Raw genomic sequence first — 23,419 nt, 5'->3', positions numbered from 1 at the left:
TGCCACTACACAGAACGATTAAGATCTAATGCCTGCTCCCAGGTATGAGCCAAAACAAAAGGTATGGCTCACCGCTATGACATTCCTCTGAAATCGCTTTCCCGTGAACTTGCTCCACGTTGCATCACTAAATATAAGAGATTGAATGTGTCCTCATTCCTGCGGCAGTTAGTTCTCGGACGCTCACTTGGTTGCCTTACCCAGAGCCTCACGACATCCACCTGTAAGTAAGCCCGCAGAATCAATATTCCTCTCTCCTCCTTGCATTAACTCCTCATTCTCAGAACTACAGACGCCCTCTTTCCCAGTGCCTCCATGTCAGAGACTCTGCACTACGTACCCTCGTCGTGTCATTTCTAATCTCTGTGTTCGCAATAAAGTTTACTAATATCTTATGGCTTTTCCGTTTGGTGTCTGCATTTGGGTCCACTCCCATGTTCTGGCGTCAGGCCCCCCTTGACAGGATGATCCATGACAAGGTTTCTGTGCATGGACCCCAGCCTTGACATCCGATCACCTGAAGACTTCAACGTGCACGCTAGACAGTCAAACAGGTGAAGACAGAATATAGACTTTTATTGGACCCCCTATCATGGCTCTCACATCCTGCCTCCATCGTTCTGTCTCCCTTGACAGTTGGAGCTTCTACATCAGTAATGCAGACCAGGACTGCCCTTACAATAATGGGCTAGGCCTTCTCCAGCTCATAAGAGTCGACTAACATTGAGATGGATGCACTACACGGCTGTGTTCTCAGCCCCTTCCACTTCCTCCATTCATTCTACATCGTGACTGCTAAGCGCAAAAAGCCACAAACATCATTGTAAAGTCTGACACAGCAAAAACTGTTACTGTTAACATCACAAACGACAAACACAGATAAAAATGTCCCTGGATTGAGAGACTCAGTTCGTCCTGTTGTGGAGAGAGTTGGTTTTTTTATCCTCAGTGGAAGTATACAGTCTTGCTTTTATTTTTGATTTCATTTTTCTTTTTTGAAAACACATTATTATTTTATAACCTAATGCATACCACAGTAAAATTTCAGTAAATCATGAAGGCATAAAAAAAATAGATACCACCCAACCCCAATCAGGACAGAGCATTTTCAGCACTTATTGAGCTTCATTCAGCACCATCTGCAGTGTGCGTTGCTTCGCAAGTTGTTGCCACTTTCATCCCCAAGCTTTATCCTGAAATTAGATCATCATACAGAAGACGTGTGTCAGTGTGCTCTGGATCCAGAGAGAGACATTTATCAAAGCACACCTCTGTGTATGCTTCAAACCTTGCACCATGGATGGGGGAGGGTAGTAAACAATAAAGAATTTATAGGAACACACGCACAAACAAACACACACACAAACACACACAAAGGGGATGTAATACATTTAATCCTTTACTGGAGTGATTGCACTCTGTGTTCCTAGATAGCCTGAAGCATGTCGTAAGGGGAATTAGTGTGTCAGTGTGTATATGCTGGTGTGTCATTGCATAGATATATACATACACCCGATAATGAGTGTGCGTGAGAGAGACACAGCATGATGTGAGACCCTCCAATCAGCTCTCTCCGTCCATACGCAGCCCACTCTGGTGTCACCACGGGTTCATGTCGCAGCTTGACTGGATGCCGCGGAGTGAGGACGTGTCTGTGCAGATGTGCATTACAGGACTTGTATGTAGGACGCTTCTCAAACCTTCATGCCTGGAAGAGTGTGGCGTGGGCGACTGCCTGTAGGCGAGGTGTGTGCGTGTGTAGGCAGTGTTGTTGTTTCTGTCGTGTAATAATGTCAACCTCCTTCTGCCTAAAAATGTGCTTCTCCATGGTAACCAAATCACACAGACAAGCCAGTGAGGGAAAGGGCTACAAAGCAGTGTGTGTGTGTGTGTGTGTGTGTGTGTGTGTGTGTGTGTGTGTGTGTGTGTGTGTGTGTGTGTGTGTGTTTAGTGCTAAAAGGCAATAACAACAAAAATTAAAAAGATAAAATTGTCACCTGACAGATAACCTGACTGCAGCTTTGGCAGGATTCAAAAGAACGTGAACATGGTCTCATCTCTCCTGTTCATTTCTTCTGTTTCTTTCCTCTTTTAACCTTTAGTTCGGCTTTCCATCACATTTGTTTTATCCTTTCTTTCTTTTGCCTCCTTATTTACAACACTCATGTTTCTCTTTTTCTATTTCTTTCCTTGCTATTCATTGAATTTGATCTCTTTCCCATTCTAACCTTTCTTGGCTTCATTGGTTCTGCTCTTTTTATTTCCATTTTTATTCCCTTTTCCTGGTTTCCTTGTTCTTAGTTTTTATCCTCCCCTTTCATATTTCCTTTTCTTGATGTGTATCCCAATTTTTTCCTTATTTTCTTTCTACAAATGTCTTTTGTATTTTACCCTTCATACCTCCACCCAGCCCTCTGTTTTCCTTCCCTCTCTTCTCAAAGCTTTGACTTCTGTTTCCTCTTTCCTATTATTCCTCAGCCCTTCTCTCCTCTCATTGGTTTCTCCCCTCATTCCTCTTTCTCCCCTCTTCTTTTGCATTTTTCTTTTCCTTTCCAATTTCCATTCCTTATTTCTTATCAATAAATCTTTCTTCCCTCCTCCACCTTTCTCGTCTTTCCTCTCTGTTGGTTTAATTTCCCCTCTTTCCCTTTCTCTTGGCTTTTCTCTTTCCATGTTCTTTCTTTTCTTTCTAATCTCTCCTCACTTTCTCGCCTGGCTGACACACCTGGCTGACTTGACAAATGAAGACACGGCACACCTGTCACTCTTATGTCTCTAATTCTCCACCCCCACCCTCTTCTTTTCCCACCCCCGGCGTCTGGGACGCCCATCTGCTGACAAAACGGGAAAGGCGTGCATCGCTGCAGCAGCTTGGCCGGCGGCGGCGGCGGCAGCAGCATTTGACGAGAACAGCATTCATTTAGGCCTGAACTGCGCGAACATCAGCTTTCCTTAAATGGGCAGAATAGATGGGAGCCTTGGGGATGGCAGATCAGTGGGGAGATGCAGTGGGCTTTCAGTGTGCGCAGCGACCCCGCCTTCAACACAAACACATGCCTCGACAGGATGACATACGAGGCGGTGCTGAGTGTAAACTGCCATCATTCACGGGGAATGGTAAATCGTGAATGGTGAGAAGAACGATGACCGGCGAAGACATAATGCTCCATTTCCACTAATAAGGCTGTAGATCAAGTCTGTAAGCAGGCCAGACCCACTCTGTGGTGAGGAAGACTGAAGGAAAAAGCAAAGGTGGCGTGGCTGTAAATCCACACCAGTTTTCCACTTCCGATCTTGAAATGCCTTTCTCACCACGCTCTACATCACCACGCTAAAAAGAGCTTTTAAAACCACATAAGATTAAGCAAAATTACACAATGTGGTCACGTTTCCTCTCACGCACGTTTGGGAAAAAAACCCAACATACATTTCTCACCAGTTTAACAACATTTTAAATGAAAAAGATGAAAGTGTTTTGTGCACTAAACGCAGCAGTGTCTGTGGACAAAGTGCATTTTTTAATTGCATTAGAGAAGACAGTGATGCAAACCAGTAGTGTAACAACGGGAATATTTTCTATGGCTGACATTGTTATTGGAGTGACCAAAAAACCTTGCATGTGCTCACCAAGCATTCCTGTTGTCCTCATTTCCAGTGCATATGTTTATTCTTCTACCGCACTAGCTTTGCTTGATTTACAGTTAAGAACAATCCTTGTTTGTCTCATACTTGGCCTCGGTGCAGCCCTTCAATTCCAGTTTAAGGCAACTTTCTACTGATTGGTTGGATCTTGCAAACTAAAGACCAGCGGGTTCCTGTGCTCACAGCCACAGCTGAACTAATGTTCTGCATTTGTAATCAGCTTATATACAACTTTGTTTAAGTAAAGGGAAAGATTATGGGTACGTAGCCAACACAGAAGTCCTTGTGTGCCTTCCTTGAAAAAACCCCCATCAACACAGAGCCTGACATTAATGGCGATGATGCTCTACGTATGTAAGAGAGGGGGGGAAATCAACAAAACAACATAAGAACCAAAAATCCTCCAAAAAGCCCACCGGAAGCACAGGTAATGGCTGCAGTTGGCAGTTGGTTTCACTTCACTTCACAAGTTCTTTGTGTGCATTTATTTTGTCTTCTCCACAGCACAGGCTAAGTTAGAGGTCCACCAACAACACAACTACAACATGTACACAATGGATCTACAAAGTTCCCTTTCAGTCGATTCACTCGGTACAACACATAAGTATGGGATATCACGCCCTCGCGTGTCCTGGCTGAAGAAACCTTTATTCACGCCTTTACGGCAGATGACGTGTGATGACACGCGCAAGGCCCCGCCCGCACATATAGCCGCTGCCATCACCGTCATCCCTCAGTTCTTACGCTCTTCACCTCGCTGAGAACACCTCTGCTGAGTTGGGCTAGCTAGCTACTGCTAGTTAGCTCCGTTGTCTGCCAACTTGAACCTAGCTTAACTGCCCCTGTTGGTGTTAGCCTCCACCGCCCAGCTGGTGCGTAGGCTGCCCGCGGAGCGCTATTTTCAAGTTTTTCTTGTGCAGCGTTTCGCTTTGCGTTTTGGGAATGGACTCCAAACCGAAGCGAGCAAAGCAGAAATCTTCTGTTCGCCCCTGTCCTCAGGGATGTGGTTTCTCTTTGCACGACAGCGACCAGCACGATGCCTGCCCTGTCTGCCTGGGGATCGTCCACGCTAGGAGAGCGTTGACGGAGCCCGAAGCTTGTGCGTTTTGTCGCCAGCTCCGACGCTCGACCCTGGAAAGACGGGTGACGTTTGTGGAAAGAGTGCTGGGACGCTCGGCTGTCGCACGGCATGACCCTCTTCTTTCCGAGTCTGGAGCCCCGGCTTCGTCCGAGTCCGAAGACGAAAATTTTCAGGTCGATGTCCCCGCGATTAGCTGGGCTGACCACATGGAATACGTTGACGGGTTAGCCGATGACGGACCGGAACCATGCAGGAGCGCTGACGGGCTTCAGCCTGGGTTGAAGCCCGCCAGCGCTCCCCAGGAAGACGATGACGTGCTGGACATCGGCCTGGACATCCATGGTTTGTCGGAGGATGAGCAGGAGAGCTCATTGTCGACCCAATATGCCGCCGCTGCTGCGCCGGTCGGCCACGATGACACCTCTCTTTTCTCCCTGTTTCGCCGTGCCGCTGAGAAGCTGCAGGTGGACTGGCCCTCTCCTCCACCAGCTCGGAAGCCGTCGCGGTTTGCGGGTTTTTTCCTTCCACCGGAGCCCGCAACGGCCAAAAACTGCCTCCCCATGTTCCCAGACTTTCTCTGCGAGCTAACAGCGTCATGGGACAAACCTCTGTCTACCCGCGTCACTGTGCCCGGCTATGGACAGTACATGGAATTGGACGGCGCCGAGGGAGCTGGTTTAGCTAACCCACCCCCTATGGAGCCGTCTCTGGCTGCTTATCTGGCCCCGTCCCATAACCATGGTGTCGGTGGCCCCGCAACTCTGCCGTCCAAGCACTGCAGATTCTCGGCCTCGCAGCTGGAGAAGATTTATCGGGCTCAGGCCGGCACCGCTCGAGCCATGAGCTCCGTCACCATGCTCCAGACGTACCAAGCAATGTGCCTGGCGGAGCTTGGATCGCTGGTTCCGGAGGACAGCCCGCTGTCACCTCTTCTTAACGAGGTTAGAGTCACCACGGATTACATCCTCCGTGCGTCTCGCTGTGCAGCGCTCTCCCTGGGCAGAGGGATGGCTTCGACAGTGGTGGCGCAGAGGCACCTGTGGCTGACCCTCTCCGACGTCCCTGATAGAGACAGAGCTGTGTATCTGGACGCACCAGTGTCTGCGGCTGGGTTATTCGGACATTCACTTGAAGCCATTCAGGCTAGATTCGATCTGAGGAAGAAGCAGACGGAAGCTCTGCGCGACATCATCCCCAGACGCCAGCCCCAGCCCAAGCCCACTGCTAGCTCTCACAGGCCCGCCGCTCCTCTGACAGCTGGCAAGAGACCGGCGCCCACTGCTGGAGTGGGAGGGCCGCTGGCGAGAGCACGTACTCCGGCCCGAGCTCCACGCCAGTCGGCCTGGGGCAAAGGCCCTCCCCCGGGCCCCCGACGGGACCCGACGCCCAGGAGGAAGAAGCCTCAGCCCTCCTAGCTGTGATTGCGAGTGGGGAAGGGATCCGGCAGCAGGGAGACGCTGCTCTTACCCCTCTGTTGCCGCACAAGAGGTGCCGCTTAAGTTCTGTTCAGGTTGTCAGCCCCAGAAGGCGCTGCACTTCCCTATCGCGGTCTCCCAAGCACATAACCCCTGCACACGGTTCAGATGTGTTGAATGTTCAAGCGACCACATCGAGTGTTCCCGCTGTTTTTCATTGTTATGCCCCGGAAAAGGTGCACCCAACAAAATGTATAAATGTACATGTTCCCATGTTGCAATCAATAAAGAGTGTGGTTTACTCTCAAACAATCTCAAATGCTCAACCTGCAGGCGAAATGAGCCAGGTCAGGCAGGGGATGCAGTCCCCTGCAGACACACTGGGGGGCGACGGCGCCCCGCCGTCAGTGCTGCAGGCCAGCCGGCTGGCTGCTCACTTCCCTCAGTGGCGCGCTTGCGCCCCCTCTCCGTGGGTGCTGCAAACCGTTGCCATGGGTTACCGGTTGCAGTTCCGGGTCAAGCCGCCTCGTTTCCAAAGAGTCGTGAACACGATTGTCAACCCCGAGGCAGCCTTGGTACTCAGAGAGGAAATACAGGCGCTATTACAGAAGAGAGCAATACGGGTGGTCCCCGCTTCGGAGACGGACAAAGGTTGGTACAGCCGTTATTTTGTCATTCCGAAGAAAGGGGGAGGGCTTCGTCCCATCCTCGACCTGCGAGTCTTGAACACGTACCTGCGAACGTACAGGTTCAAGATGCTAACACTCAGACAGCTCCTGAGTGCAGTCGGCCCGGGAGATTGGTTTGCGACAATCGATCTAACAGATGCTTATTTTCATGTCGCTATACACCCGAAACACAGGCAGTTTCTGAGGTTTGCATTCGAGGGCGTAGCCTACGAATACCTAGTGCTGCCGTTCGGGCTGTCGCTCGCTCCCCGCACCTTTACGAAATGTGCCGAGGCAGCGCTAGCGCCCCTCAGGAAGAGGGGCATCCGCATCTTGGCCTACCTGGACGACTGGGCTCTCGTGGCTTGCTCCAGAGAACAGGCGGAGACGCAGCTGTCGCGGGTTCTGTCACACATTCAGACACTGGGGTTCTCTGTGAACTTTCAGAAGAGCTCGCTAATCCCAGGTCAACAGATCGCTTTTCTCGGTCTGGAAATATGCTCTCTTTCCAGCCGCGCACGGTTGTCAGAGCACAGAGTGGCCGCGTTTCATCGCTGCCTCGCTCAATTTCAGCTGGGACGCAGACTGCGTTTCCAGACGATATTGCGCTTGTTGGGCATGATGGCATCTATGATCGCCGTAGTGCCGCTTGGGCTGTTGAAAATGAGAGCGTTTCAACGCTGGACTCTCTCTCACCGTTTGTGTGCTTCGCGTCACCTCCGGAGGAGGCTGCCGGTAACTGCGTCTTGCATGCTAGCTCTCCGTCCTTGGAGGGAGCCCGGGCTACTGCACCAGGGCTCTCGGATTGGGAGGGTGTTGTTTCGCAAGGTGGTGTCCACAGATGCTTCCCTAAGTGGGTGGGGAGCGCTGTGCGAGGGTGCGTCAGTGAGAGGGATCTGGTCCGCGGCTCAGCGCCAGCTGCACATCAACCACTTAGAGCTGTTAGCAGTGTTCTTAGCTCTAAAGCGTTTCCGTCCAGTCCTGCAGGGCCAGCATGTCTTAGTCAGGACGGACAATTCAACAGTGGTGTCTTATATAAACAGGCAGGGAGGAACACGCTCTCTTCCCCTGTTGCAGCTGTCTCGCTCTCTGCTGTTATGGTGCAGTGTTCATTTTCTGACTCTAAGAGCCACCCATGTCCCGGGCCACCTGAACCTGGGGCCGGACCTTCTCTCCAGGGGGGGTCCTCTGGTGAGAGAATGGAGGTTACACCCTTCAATAGTGGCTCAGATTTGGGATCTATTTGGCGAGGCGCAAATAGATCTTTTTGCTTCCAGGGTGAATGCTCACTGCCCCCTGTACTTCTCCATAATCGACCACGATGCACCCTTGGGCTTGGACGCGCTAGCGCACCAATGGCCAGACGTGCTCCTGTATGCATTTCCCCCAGTGGAAATGATATCTCCAATTCTGGAGAGGGTGCGTCGGCATTCCCTCTCTCTGATCCTGGTGGCCCCTTGGTGGCCCGCGAAGTCGTGGTATGCAGAAATAATCAGCCTGCTTGCAGCAAGTCCTTGGCAGCTTCCTCTCCGCAGGGATCTCCTCTCTCAGGCGGGGGGGGAAGTGTTTCATCCGCGCCCGGATCTGTGGCACCTTCATGCTTACCTGCTGAGAGGTTAAACTTGGTTGCTAAGGGTCTGCCACCTAGTGTGGTAGCGACGATTCAGAGCGCCAGGGCCTCGTCTACTAGAGGCTTGTACGCTTACAAATGGCGAGCCTTCGAGCGATGGTGCCAGGGCCGCCACACTCTCCCATTTCAGTGCTCTATTGTGGATGTTTTGACATTCCTGCAGGAGCTGTTGGATAAAGGCCTTTCGTTTTCGACGATCAAGGTTTATTTAGCGGCTATATCTGCTTGTCATATCGGTTTTGACGGGGTGACACCAGGTGCGCATCCCCTCGCCGTGCGTTTTCTGAAAGGGGTTCGCCGGCTGAGGCCCGTGCTTAAGTCCAGTGTCCCTGCTTGGGACTTGTCTTTGGTGCTGGAGGCCCTTTGTGGCCCTCCGTTTGAACCCGTTGAGTCGGTAGTTATGAAACTTCTTTCGTATAAGACCGCATTACTTCTCGCTTTGGCCTCGGCGAAGCGAGTGGGGGACCTTCATGCGCTGTCTGTGCATCCTGCCTGCACACAGTTTTCTCCTGATGGCCGCAAGGTCGTATTGCGTCCGAATGCCGCCTATCTTCCCAAGGTCATGCCTGCATCTTATAGTTCGATGGAGTTTGAGTTGCTGAGCTTTTGCTCCCCTCCTTTTGAATCTGAGGAGCAGAGGAGGGTGCATTCTCTTTGTCCGGTGCGTGCGCTACGCACCTACATTGAGCGCACTCGGGATGTGCGTTTGTGTGACCAGTTGTTTGTCTGCTTCGCTAGTCCGAATAGAGGTAGAGCTCTGTCCAGACAGAGGCTGTCCCACTGGATTGTAGAAGCTATCTCGCTGGCATACAGCGCCGGAGGTTTTGCGTTGCCCCACGGGGTGGGAGCTCATTCCACCAGGGGGATGGCGACCTCATGGGCTCTTTTTAGAGGGGTGCCTGTGGCTGATATTTGTGCAGCGGCTAATTGGGCGTCGCCGCACACTTTTGTGCGGTTTTATCGGTTGGACGTTACAGCCCCTTCGGTGGCTCATGCTGTCCTTTCTGCTGGGTCTACCACTCACTGAGGATGTGGTGGTCCCGTTCCGGTTCGGTGGCTGCTCTGCGGGGCGTGTATATAGGTCCCATACTTATGTGTTGTACCGAGTGAATCGACTGAAAGGGAACGAATAGTTATGTCTATAACTTCTGTTCCCTGAAGGAGAGGAACGAGGTACAACACAGGGTGGCCCCACTGAGCAGTTGGCTCGGTGAAGAGCGGCTATCGAACTGAGGGATGACGGTGATGGCAGCGGCTATATGTGCGGGCGGGGCCTTGCGCGTGTCATCACACGTCATCTGCCGTAAAGGCGTGAATAAAGGTTTCTTCAGCCAGGACACGCGAGGGCGTGATATCCCATACTTATGTGTTGTACCTCGTTCCTCTCCTTCAGGGAACAGAAGTTATAGACATAACTATTCGTTCTGCACAGCATTAATACACAACCCCACCGGTCCCTTCAGACGACCATATAAGGAGACCTGCTATCGCTGATGTCACACATCCAGAAGAGTAGAAAAAAACTTTTTCATGTTGGAGCCATTCTGAGATCTTAATTAAGCAAACATAGAGGAGAGAGAGATTTGGATTTCACATTTTGGATATGAAATGTAGCAAAATGTTTACTTTTTTCTGGCTCCTGTCAGTCGTTTATCTGATTTTCACATCATTCTTCTGATTAAACTCTGTTTGATCTGCTATTTTTCTCACAGTAAAGTCCAGCAAAGTTAACTCGATTTCTCTGTTGGTTGAAGATCTTATATCTCTGTGCTTGATTTATGAGGAGCGACCTCACTGCGTGAAACCCAACCATGTTTAATAGGAGCAGAAAATAGGAAAAGAACAAGAGGTCCTCTTTTAACCCTGAGGTTTGTTTAAAATCTGACTGCTTGCTGATTGCTCTTGTTTCTTGCCCAGTTGGACTCTTTGAACTCAGCAGTAGAAGCAGCCACACAAAGTGTGTCCAAGAAACTCTTTGAATTGTTTACGTGGGCCTTCACTTTCCAGCGAGGATGATAATAATAGGAGCTGAAACAAATCACTTTAAGCATTAAAGGCGCGTTTTCAGATTGTTGACACTGACGTATCCAGTCAAGGAAGTCATTAGAGCTGCACAGTGTGCATGATGGACATAGCCATCAGCTTTCAAATCCAGGATGTGTGTCAAACCTTCCTGCCTGATAAACTGTTTTATATCTAAAAAAAGGGTGTACAGATTTGTGTCGGTGTATCAGCAGGAAAAGAGAAAAGGCATAAACTGAGACAATTAAAGCAGGGAGAAAGCGCGCGTGTTACACAGGCTGCAGATTGAGTCGTGTATGAGAGGAGAGGAGTGAAGTGTGCAGAGAGAGCAGCAGGTTAGTCGCCTATACTGAGAAACATGATGGAGATTATGCAGTGCTTCCGCCCTTCTGGTAAAAAGCAGTGTGAGCACGACGCACTGAGAGACAAAGATTTAGCACTGGTAGTATCGGTGTGTAGGAGTTTGAATGTGTTAATAGTAGCTCGCAGGTCACGAACTCACTGAATGCTTACAAATATGTACGCACACAACAGCTGCAACCAGATCAGAGAAAAACGAACAATGAAGAGTGCATATAATAGTTTGGAAAAGCCTTAACGTGGCTCGAAATGCATTTTTCATTGGCACTGGAAGATGTCAGGTGTCTGTGTTAGGAGCCTGTCTGTTCTCCACTGGGAGGCAGTGCGCCTCTACAAAGCAGACAGATTGTCAGCAGTTAGTTCAGTTTCTGGAAGCCATCTGGAGCTGACATTAAACACACACAAACAAACACTCAGCCATTAACAAGCTATAGCACCAGCAAAAGCAGGGCAGCTTCAAAGAGAGGGCCATGAAACACACACCAGCTTCTTATCACACTGCAGAGCTCGCTGTGGTTTCCGTATCAACCTGGGGACTGTTTAAAACTAAGTCATCCTGCCTTTTTATTTCAAGTTTCAGACTATAATAATCATAGGTATCGTGTATCATGTCCTGCAGACAGATGGCTGTTTCTGCTGCACTTCTACAGCCCAGAGGTGCTCGAGAAGACTGGCCATTTTTAAGCGCCATAAGATTTATGATTTATAGTCCTATTTCCGCAGCTGTTGGGGTCACCTCTCTTGATTTCTATTCAGGCTTTAAACTGTAAAACAATGAATCCTCTTCAGTTCTATATGAGGAAGGTGCAACATCAAACTGCAACTGAAACTCACTGGCTTTGACTTTCTGAATTTCTCGGCAGTAACAACACTTTGGCAGCAGTTTGCAGTGACCAAGCATTAACAGGAAGTGGTAAGAGGACAAACTGGAACATACACATACATATAAATATATAAATATACCTGGGCCCTTCCCGTCTCCCCATGGCAAGGCTGGTCTGGTCTCAAACACACAGGCAGGGAAAGCATGCACAGGCATGAGTGTGCATTCATTATGCAGATAAAAGGTCTTTCTCGCATTCTTATATGCATGCCAGTTGAAATGCCAATCTCCCAGACCCCCTTTTTGTTTTATCTAAATATTTATTCCTCCCCTTCACAGCACAGCCATGCCTACAGCCATAGGAAGAGGGGTCAGGATGGCTCAGGATGGCTCAGGATGGCTCAGACGCCCCTGCAGACAGCCTATGTCATGGCTCATGCTCGCTCTGCCTGTCAGTTACTTTTCAGGGTCTGCGTTCATTCTCAGAATTAGAGTGCTAATACGGGGTCACCAGCCAGCTCCTCTAGGAACTCTTAAAACCGATGGCGGGTCTGAAATCCTCTTCTGAAACTGCGAATGAGCACAGACCCGTGTGTGGGAGGAGGGGACAATAGTTGTGACCCATGCAGCAAAATCCATGGATTGTCCAGCAAGTCTTACCCTGTCCTTCACTATGAGACACTTTGCAGGGGGAGGAGACAGACAATGGAAACAGAGTTAGTCAGGATTTATACGGAGAGAGTAACCGCTGAGGAGACAACAGTTCCAGGTGTCTCCACCCTGGATGGTACAGTAAAGGCTCAGAGAAATAACCAAACTATATGAACTTTCAGAGACTCCCTTTGTTCAGTTAAGTCAGTAATCCACAAGCGGATTTGTGCAAATACTGGCTACGTTCCAACCCAATAGCTTGCTCTCTTGCATCTGATACTGCTGTTTTCTTGTTTTTTAAATGACAGATGACACCAATGTGTAAGAAACTGAACTTATTTGGTTTTGCATCATATTTCCAGGATAGAAATCAGCTCCAGATCTAAACGCAGCCAGCATTTCCTTCCTTTACCTTCGAGTAGTACAGACGTCACGTTCACAGCACATAGAGAAAGCAGAAAAAAACAAAAGAAAAAAGGATGCTAACCACTTTGTCCTCCTTTGTGGCATGCAGTCCAGGTAGCAGGGAGAATCAAGAAAAGTGAGGAAGGGGTGGGTCGGAGTAGGAAAGGAGAGAAATAAATGATAAAATGAACGGAGAAGTAGAGGAGGTGAAGTTGGGACGTGGAAGAGCGGACAGATTGTGAGAAGAGAAGGGCAAATGCATGAGGAGAAAAAGGAGAAAGAGGATGTGGTGCAAACATCTGTTAGTTACATTCTGCAGAGTTATTTCACATACTTCATAATCAGAGTCTGAGGGCAGCGGAGACAACAGCACGCACATGTATGTGATTGCTGACACGTTAGGCTGCGGCGGCATGCAACGTGCTTGCTCGTGACCTGCGACAGGATCAGGATGTGCCATGCCTCCTACACTAAAAGCAACACAGAGAACTGTTTTGGTTTTTTGGACACGTCTTCCCTTTTAACCCATTTTCTGGATTTATGCACTGCAAACAATCTCAGGTCCTTTAAATCCAAAATATTTTGCTCATTAAACTAATAGAGTAAGCGCCCAGCGTCACGTAGAGGCTAAGCTTTGTGGTTTGTGTGTCGCTGTGATGCCTTCTGCAGGGCACAGGGCAGCACTACACAGCTCTTTCAATCAGAATTAATTAATTATTACACTAAGCTGCTTATGAACAAGTAAACGTTTGTTTCCTGATAATTTCTCCCTAATTATTTTGTTTTTATAGTTTTGCAGAGCCCCTGTATGGCTGAGAATGGATCCTTGTCCTTTTGTCAAAAGAGTCTCTAGCTTTGAGGCTGTGAAATTATGTCCAGGAAAGTGCAACATACTGATGTCGTGTACAGCGTGATATTTTACCCAGACAGTTTTTGTAGTACAGTTTTAAAATTATCCCCCAGAAAACAGGTTTTTGATATTTACTTCATGTTGACTTTAAAATGGTTTATGGAGTATTTTTACGGCAATGTTCTAAAATTACATTTAGTACTCGTCTTTGTACTGTGGTATTTTTTTAATGACAAAAAGCCGGTTTCTAGCCAGCTCACTTTTAAAGTGTATGTAGTGCATTCATTAAAATGCACGTGATGAAGTGCATACAGTATATTTATAGAGCACTAAATGTAATTTTGAGGTACAAACTTCTGCCTGGAGGAAAATAAAGTGTTCTGCTCATGTGGAGTAAATGAGCAGTCTGTAGGCAGGAGAAAATTTTATGTGATGCAACAAATCTCACACTTTCCTAATGCTGTTATTTTGCATGACTGGACAAACGGGCCGGGACAGAGGCAAGCACTGCCGAGACCATGAGAGCGTCACTTCTGACACATCACTCCCACATAACACACACACACACACGCTCGCTAATGCACATACACAAATAGAGAGAAGAAGTGGAGCACGACTTGCATGTTGCGTATTCCTTGTAAGGACTTATTAATGAAATTGTCTTGTGAATGCAGAAACTTTTAGTTTAAAATAAATAGAAAACAAATCTTAGAAAGAATCTTGAAAAATGGCGTATCAGCTTTAGGAGAGACGGACCAGAAAAATAAAGGGGAAAAATTATGTTCTAAAAATATCTATTAATGAACTGTAAATGAAGCATTTAATGAGCAGATTTTGTGTTTGATGTCTTCTAACCCCAGTTAATTAGGCAGGTTTATAGATTAATTGATTCATTATGTAAAAGTAGCACAAATACAGAAACAAACAAATGAACAAAAATCTCCAGCAAGAAGATCAAAGCAGTAAAGACATGAAGTTACACCTAAAATAATATTTAAAAGATTTTGCACCTTGAAATTTCACTTGTAAAATTTCTATTAAATTAAATGTATAACCATGAAGTTCTTCGAGAAGACCACATTGTCTGGTTTTATATGAAGTCCAAATAAGTTCGTATTTGTTGTATTTATAAATGATACTAGCCTCCTCTCTTTACTTCCGTGAAGCAGTGTGCCTGCTGTTAGAGTAATATTAATGGCTGTACCAGCAGGGATACTATCTTTAGCCCCTTTTTTGACTGGCCTTTTGAGTTCTACATACGTGTGGTGCCAGTGGGAGTCCAGGCCCAGCTGGGATGGGCGGATACTGAACAGATTGGGAACCAGCAGGCCAAGGGTGGAGGGCTCATGGTCAGGTAAGATAACCAGAAGGTGGGCCTCTCTCTTGGGTTGGAGGAGAGCCCAGAGAAAGCTTGGATGGAAGAGGGGCCGGGTCTTAAAATAGCACAAACATGCTTAGTTTATGGCTGGAAGGCACACTGATTCAACATGAATCCCATGAATGGAGATAACGTGGTGATACAGTCTGTGTCTTTAATTATAATAAGCTGCTTTTTAGCTTGTAGCCCAGGCTTGGTGCAGGTCAGTGCATTTAGTGCATTGCTGGCTTTAGTTTGGCATTTTATTTCTTTTTTAGACAAACGATATTACCCAGACAAGCTGTTTATCAGTTGACTCTTCACGTGGCACCACCAGAACCAGGGCACAAAGATATATATATATATCTTTATATCTTTGGTACTGACATGCACGACTACACAGACTAAATTTTATCTTAAAAATTTATACTTTAGCCTAGAATTTAGTGTGATTGTGCCCAACATTTTGCTTTACTGTTGGTTTCACTCAATACTTGCAAACCTAATATTCCCATCGGCTCCTGTTTTGGAAGATTGGCTTGGCACCTATGTCTCGTGCCAAGCCATTCTTCCAATACACTTTGTTCTCACCAAAGTGTGACAAGGAAACAAAAAAAGCAGACGTGACAAACACACAGAAGCAGAAGGAGCGATCGTGTATCGTATACAGCAGGAATGAGGTGAGTACGAGAGGACGAAGGAAAACATTCAGAGGCTTCTCACATTATTGGAGCGCAGAGAGACCCGCCCTCCACAGCGAGCGCAGAATTTGATCTGGCAGTAGGAGCAGAGGTGGCCGCAGCCATCTGCAAACTTAGTCTTGCGGCAGATGCCGCAGGTGGGCGCGTCGTCCTTCTGCTGGGTCTGCTGGCGCCGCGTCTCGGCCCCGATGCGACGCACTTCCTGTTTGTAGCTCTCAAACTGCTTGTGCAGTGTTCTGAAAGGAGAGAAGACAGAAGTGGAAGATTGCCCATTAGTGGTACATCATGAACTTTAGTTTGTTAAACTTCTTAACTCACCAGCTCTCTTCACAGAGATCTCGATGTCTAATTATCCATACACCAAACCAGAAGATGTTGAAGGATGTCTGAATAACTGAATAATTCTTAGAATAAATAAATCGTTCAGAAAAAGAAAGTGATGTTTCAGTTAAAGGAAAATAAGTGGCAATTAGAGCTCCACTTGAAAGGTCCCTTTAAGAAAAAAAAATATCATACACCCAATTAAGTGAAACTTCAGCTCAGTTTTGCGCTCTGTGGCTCACAGACTTCCTCCCTCCCTGCTTCCCAGGATGCCAGTGATGGAAATAACCCGAGTGTGAATTGCAAATCAGGCCATGTGAAAACACCCACAATGTTGTCTCCACAGAAGTGTCAAAGGAATACTGAATTAGCATAGCATGGCTCGCATATATGGGACCCAGACAGGGACTTTAATTACCTCGCTTAGTAAGAGATTTAAGACAGGAAGGAGATGGCTTCATTCACACATTTGCAGCCAATTTGTGTAACCAAACAAACTTTATTCAGGGCTCTCGCAACACACCGACGTTTTAGCTGAGCTATTTGTCAAAAACTGTGAAATTCACACTTCTGCACACTTGACAAAGTTGAAAATGACAAATGAATGAAACCCACAAATAAAGCGGGATAAGTGGAAAACCTGCTGGTCATCAGGGCGCTGAGCGCTCCACACTGATTTGTGTTTTCCACACAGGCATTACTTGGACAGCCCACTCAGCCACAACTTTAAGAGAAAAACATCAATAATTTCAATAATCTGACAGTTTAGTCCATGCTAACCAGCAAGCCCCGCCCCTGCTCATCTTCTGTTTTCCCATTGGCTGGGTCACAGGGCAAACTGCTGTTGTGGTGGTTTCGATATCATTCAGCTGGGTCTCCAGACAGCTTCTTATCCTGTGGTACAAAACTTCAACTGTAACCAAAGTATGTGTGGGAAACAGTGCTGAGGTAACAGAGCTGTGAGCTTAGAAACAGCACCCAGATCTCGAGGTAACTTAATAATAAATACATTTAAAAGACCTTCAAATACACTTAGTGTAGACTGGTTACCTGGGTCTATTGTAAGCAGACATCGCTTTCTGTATGTCAGCTGCTGGGCAGGAAACGGGTTGAAAACATAACACCTGATCTGTTGTCAACAGCTTTTCATGGTACAAATAATCAAAGAGATAACTATCCTCCAGCATGACCCAATCAAAGTCCAAGAATGTTGCTGTGCCTCAACACGATTCTTCTTTCTCTAAAAAGGTCTGTGTCAGTCTTAAGTAAAAGGCACTATATCCGGATGAAATGGTAAACAATTTCAGAAAAATTTCTAGTCGTCCTCAAATAAAGAAAAACAGAATGTCGAATAGAAACTGTCAAAGCCGCGGCCGTGATTTTCTTCACTGAAGACTTTCTGCTTGTCTGTGGCTCACAGTGCTGCTGCAGCAGACTGCCACCATGCACAGTTGGAGCGGGGAGGAGTCCGGCGGTCTGGGACACATCTCGGCCAATCAGCTCACACGAGAAATGGCTGAAACAGGCACAGGAGGGCTGAATGAAATCTGCTTTTATTCATTAATGTTGAGGTTAGATGACAAATCAATTGGTTAAATTATTCGTTAGATAATCATTTAGGTATGTTATGTTTAATCTGAAATTATAAATCCTATAAAAGAATATAAAATTAGCCTCTAAGTTAAGGGCTCAGCTCTTAATAAGTTACTTTATTTTCTCAGAGTGCATGATGACAATGATCCTGAGCTCTTAATCCATCACCATTATTGGCTGTGTGTGACTGAGGAAAACAGGATGAAGCCTTGAAGGTTCAATAGATAATGAGAGGAGGACGGATACAAACATCACATGCTTCCAATAGAAAGTGTCTGCGCATGTCTGCAAAAATACTCATATGCTCATGTATTTTACTTAAAAATGCTTCAATTTAAGCTTTAATTTATGGTTGAATGGACATTTTCCAAAATTAAACCCTAAGCTGTATTTCAGATGAAAAACCAACATGACGATTCCACGGCAGCAACGTCATAAACATGACCCCTGACCCCAAGAAGCTATCCATCCTGCCGACGTGAGTCCAGGGGCTGAGCAAAGCATGGGCGCAATGGGAACAGCTGTCAGAAACAGAGGGTACGCAGCAGGTTGTCATGGTAACGCAGCAGCATCAAGCGCTGGGTGTCAGCGGGTGTCGGTGCACCAGCCATTCTGTTCTTAGAGATACAGTTTCATCAGCCTTTTTCTATCGTTTCCACACATTCAGCAGACGTGCACCGTTAAAGATGCACGACGCGGCTCATGATATATAAATAAATCTGTGCTCTCAGCCTAAATCATGAGCTCAGCTGAGGAGGCTCTCGTCCCCCTTGTCTCCAAGTTTATCCACATCAGTGACCGTTTTCTGATTGCACGTGCTACTATTAGCTAACAAACTGCAACTATTGTGGATTTTAATCTGAATTAATGAATGGGGACCTACTCTGCTCAGCTCCATATATTTACCTTTAGACTCTATTAAAGTAGCTTTGCATGATTTATATAGGAAATAATCTTTATGTATTTTATATTCGGGCTTGGTTTATCTGGTTGAACAAGCTGTTGAAGTTCCCCTTCATTTCAATCCAGATGTTTTCTGATTGGCTGCCTCTTACAAACAGAAGGTTTGAGCAGAAGGTGGGTGGCGCTTCTTTGTGCCTGAGATGACTATGTTAGGGACATCCCATCTCTGTGACCTCCCGCGGTAAAACACATTCCAGCCATGTATTCCAGCCCTAACCTTAACCAGCACTTTAATGACATGAAATAGTGTTTTCCAAAGCAATTTGAGGAAAATGAACAAACATGTGTGGATTGATTCCAAATGGTTCTCATGTTCCCTCATTTTTCCGATCTGGTCATTTAGGAACGTGCTGGGTGCCCGGAAGCGTAACATGTTGACGATTTGTCACCTAGCTTAAAATATTACACCTCGGGAGTGAGAACGTGCTGCCTGGGGTCAAGGTCGGATCCATCTCTTTGTCTCAATAAACAAAAACAGCCACACTGGATGATGCTGAAAACTCTCGGCTTGGAACTACGCTAACCAATGGGTGACATCATAGTGACATCTTTTATATACAGTCTGTGTTCGTGAGTGTGTGTTGCCAGATCCATCTCCCCTGACTCACACACTTTCCACCAATGCATAAGCTTAACCTTGACTTAGCTTCAGATACATGAGTCACCCTAACCACACCGATAAAAACATAATCACTACCGAAAGACACAGGAAGAGACGTCCTCTCAGGTGAGGACATGCTCTTTGTGTTCACTCTGCTGTGTGTTCATTGATTACATGCCTGTGCCTGCTGCGTACCCGGGGGTCAGCCACCATGGCTGGGAACACAGGTTGTGAAGGAGAACCAAAGTATTTCAGAGGAGCTTTCAGAGTCACTTTTCCACTGGTAACAAAAATGATTTGTAATATTTGGATTCTTCCTAAATTTCTCTGCTGCACCAACTTTAACAGCTGCTGAATGTAGGACATCATTGCACACTTAACTTCAGTTACCCAAACTCTCTTTCAATAACCAATATATTAATAAAGATCACACACTGTTGTTCTGGGATATCAGACTTTTTTTTGTGAGAAAACGATGATAAATTTGAGCTTTGATTGTTGGTCTTGACTCACGGTAAGTGTGGCTATCTTAACTTAGCTTACCTTTGGTCCGCACAACACTTACCATTGCAGTAGGTGAGTCCAGCTTTGGCCCAAATGACCATCAACCAGAAGAGAACCAGTCTCAATACCACTTCTTTTTGGCTTCTTTTTAGCTTTGTTTTTGACTCCGTGTGTTCTGCTGCTGTTTCAGAAAGGTTAGATATTAAGTCATGTGGTTATCACTAGAACTACACGATTATAGGGTTAACTTTGATCTTAGCTGTTAAGAGAAATGCTACTGAGACCAAAGCAGAGGTAAAAGGGAGAGCGAATATTAAAAATACAAGACTGCTTGGACACAAGCACAGTGCGGCTCGATGAAGGACATACGTTTTCACCTAATAAGACAAATCATGGCTACTGAGAAAAAAGCTCCATGACTCAATAAGAACTCTTCAACAGTACCAACTGCTGGTCACATTTCTTAGCATTTAACAAATAATGTTGCAACACCACCTCAGAAAAATTACAGGAGCTCTCGAAATCATCGCTCGAGAAAAATCCGTCAGAAGGAATAAAGAGAGCAATGGTCACCTTCTGCAAAACCATCCCCTTGTTTTGGGGGTGTCTCAATGTTGTCTGTTTGGTGCACCTGTTGTCGCTTTCATTTGCAACAAAAGCAGGGTGCAATTGATTCACACATTGATACATCATGGCTTGACAGGCCGATATCCCTAAAGACCAACAGATACTGTGTATTGTATACACTACATTTTTAAGCAGTGTATAAGTTATATTCATTTCAACCCATTCATCTCCAAAAAGGGTGAAACTCTCCATGAATGTCCCAGCTGTAACCGAAGCCTGAAAAACCACAGTTGTAACAGGCCAGGTGTCAGTAGTACTAAGAACTGCAGCTATGCATCACCTCCAATGGGATGTGAAAGGGAAGTGACAAACAAGCAACTAAAAACTGTTAACAATGATAAAGAAAGTTAGTCTTTCTCACAGGATACTTTTGTCTGATAACCATACAAGGCCAGGCAACATTCTTATCAGTGTTCACCGTAAAACACAACTAAAACCATCTGCTAAAAACATTCGAAATAAGAGTTTAGCTATACCTTTGCCTGCAAAATTGATAGGTTTACCACCTGAAGTAGCTCTGGGTCTCAACACATGTCAAAGACAAAGGACAAGCATCTCTAAATGATCACCTTCAGAAAAATCCTTCACCATGACTCAATCTCCTGAAGAGAACTGGTACATGCTTCACAACTCCTCCACCAATCAGAATGCATAAAGAAACCTGTCATGTGAGACACTGTAGGTTAATCTGGAAGCGCCATTCAACATCCATCAAAAGCTAAATGTGGAACTTCTCCTCTCAGCAAACTTTATGGGATTTCTAGAAGCAGTAGCTAGCCAGACGGTTGCAGACTCCCCGTGAAAATAAGAGAACTTTTGAAGCCTAAGAGTCATCAAGGCCTTTTAGGCAACCTCTCACAATCTAATCACGCACACAGTCATTCTATTAGAATCACAGAAATCCTACTAGACACCGCCAAAAGCAATGAAATGGAAGTGAGGCCTCCCACTGATAATTGGACTGATGCTCTCGGAAGTGAGAAGCTGTATACCTCTGGAACAGATCACTTAAAGAATAAGATCAATTTCTTATATAAAACATGGGAAATCTTTTTTAACTACATGGAGAATCTCCCATCTCACATGTCTCAGTGTCTGCCAGCAGGGTCTCTCTAACTCCACAACACTAAGACTATAAATAGGATCACTTTCATAGCTGCCCTATTTATAGCCACTCAGTGCAGAGAGACAATGCGTCTGATCAGGACCAAAGTTTTACGAGATGACATTGCCTTCATACGGTGATGAAATTATTACATTATGGAAAAAAGTCACCTTTACATGCTGGTAGCATGTGGCCGTGGCAGACAGTGACCACAGGGGCCACAGTGGTGTGAACCAGCTGATCTGTGGCTGCCTCGTCTCCCTCGGTGATCACCGGGGGGCCGGCAGGGACAGAGAGCCAGATGCGGGTTAGCCGTGGCCTTGTCAAAACACGTGTGTGCAAATGAGCACACATGCACAAATATAAACAATGACACAGACAGAAACCCCACGTATACACATGCACGGGTTAGCCTTCGCCTCAGGCCTCGCATAAACTATTCAGCAAGTCCAAGAACTCCCTCCCTCCTCTTCCTCCTCCTCCTCTTGTTCCCTCTGCATCTCTCCCTCCTCTGTCTCTGCTCTCCTCACCAGTCACTGGTGTTGAGTTGTTAATTAGCGCCGCTATGAATACATGGCCCAAGGATGGGGAGGGGAAAGCTCTGTTTTGTGCGTATGTGTCTGTTGGCGTGTGTTTGTGTGTGTAGGGCAGTTCTATTTCTGTCCCATCAGCTGATTTCCAGTGACGCCTTGCAGAAGACTCTCTGCAGGAGGACGTTCAAGAAACTGGAAAGAAGGCCGTGTGTGCTTCAACTCTCAGTAAAGGTCAGCAGGAAGCGTTTGGTTTTATTTTCCCCCGCCCCTTTCATGACCCATGGTGTAGTTCTCAATACCCTGGATTTTACCAGCCAGCATAAAGACTGCTGCTAAGCTAAAGCTAAATCCTGTGAATTGTTCTTTTCTAAGAATTCTGGTTTTCTAGTACATCTTTAGAAGTAACTTTTAAAGGTACCACGTACATACATGACAAAATCCTACAAACCCTCACCTACTACATATGAAAGCTAGCAGTAAGCTGGTAGTGCTAGTTAGCTTCCAGATCATTGATAGCACCTTAAATAATTCAGACATACAAAAGTTATTTGGATGCAAGTAGAGTTCAAACTTGGAGAATATTACATTGCTTGCTGTATGCTGAATCTAATTCACGCAAAGATCAATTTTAAGTTCATATTCGTCTGAGATTATCAGACAAACCTGATACAGTGATGAAAAGCAAATGTGTCCATATTGATTAAACACTTCAACAGGTCATCAGCAGTCAGCTGATCCATTAATGATGCTGTGATGTTATGAAACTTCCACCATCCTCTTTCTCTTATACAATTCAGGGCCATGACAAAACAGCCCTGAAACAGCCTCTGTAAAACAACATGAGTATATGGACTCAATCACGTGTTTCAGTTCATATTGAATAAAACATTAAGTCTATTTATACATTTTAGTCAACCTAAGTTGTAGAAAAGAGGATCATCCATGATGGGCCAGCTAAAGATTTGTGATTGATAAGTCGTTAGACAATGAGAGTCATCCACTGCTCAACTGTAATATATGAGTTCAAAACAGCAACACAGTGATGGCAAAAACACTCGTCTCAAGGCTTCATAATGGGAAGCTACATCCATGCTTTTTACTATCTATGGTTCTACCCAAAGTGCAACGGTGCCCATCCTTGGAAGTGTTTCTGTTTATTTTTGTTTTATTAATTTACTTATATTCTAAGCATGCAATAGATTAAAGTTATGATTGTCTTGCCATTGTTTTAGATCAGGGGTGGGCAATCTCAGTCCACGAGGGCCGGTGTCCCTGCAGGTTTTAGATCTCACCTTGGGTCAACACACCTGAATCACATGATTAGTTCGTTACCAGGCCTCTGGAGAACTTCAGGACATGTTGAGGAGCTAATTTAGCCATTTAAATCAGCTGTGTTGGTTCGAGGACACATCTAAAACCTGCAGGGACACCGGCCCTCGTGGACTGAGATTGCCCACCCCTGTTTTAGATAGATGCATAGATACAGGAAAGATGGCGCTTGCATTCTTGCATTTGGAAGGACTTTGAAAAAGACACCACTCCCCAATCGACTGCGATTCAAATATCA

The 23,419-nt window shown here is 46.2% G+C and overlaps 1 protein-coding gene across 24 annotated transcripts in view; it reads right to left on the bottom strand.

The window, feature by feature from the left end:
- Positions 1–23,419, bottom strand: part of rims1b (regulating synaptic membrane exocytosis 1b) — a 96,488-nt gene that overhangs the window by 50,147 nt on the left and 22,922 nt on the right. For 23 of the 24 annotated variants that reach the window (XM_076885285.1, XM_076885261.1, XM_076885271.1 and 20 more), the window contains exons 2-3: positions 15,628–15,841; positions 12,302–12,322 (exon numbers count right to left, since the gene is read on the bottom strand). In XM_076885285.1, coding sequence (XP_076741400.1) covers positions 12,302–12,322; positions 15,628–15,841 — 235 coding nt within the window. The remainder of the gene's footprint in view (positions 1–12,301; positions 12,323–15,627; positions 15,842–23,419) is intronic. The other variant, XM_076885264.1, reaches the window with a different exon arrangement.

Source organism: Maylandia zebra, linkage group LG6 (genome assembly GCF_041146795.1).
Source record: "Maylandia zebra isolate NMK-2024a linkage group LG6, Mzebra_GT3a, whole genome shotgun sequence".
Taxonomy (NCBI): Eukaryota; Metazoa; Chordata; class Actinopteri; order Cichliformes; family Cichlidae; genus Maylandia; species Maylandia zebra.
The sequence above is the reverse complement of the archived record's forward strand: the minus strand, read 5'-3'. Positions and strand labels throughout refer to the sequence as shown.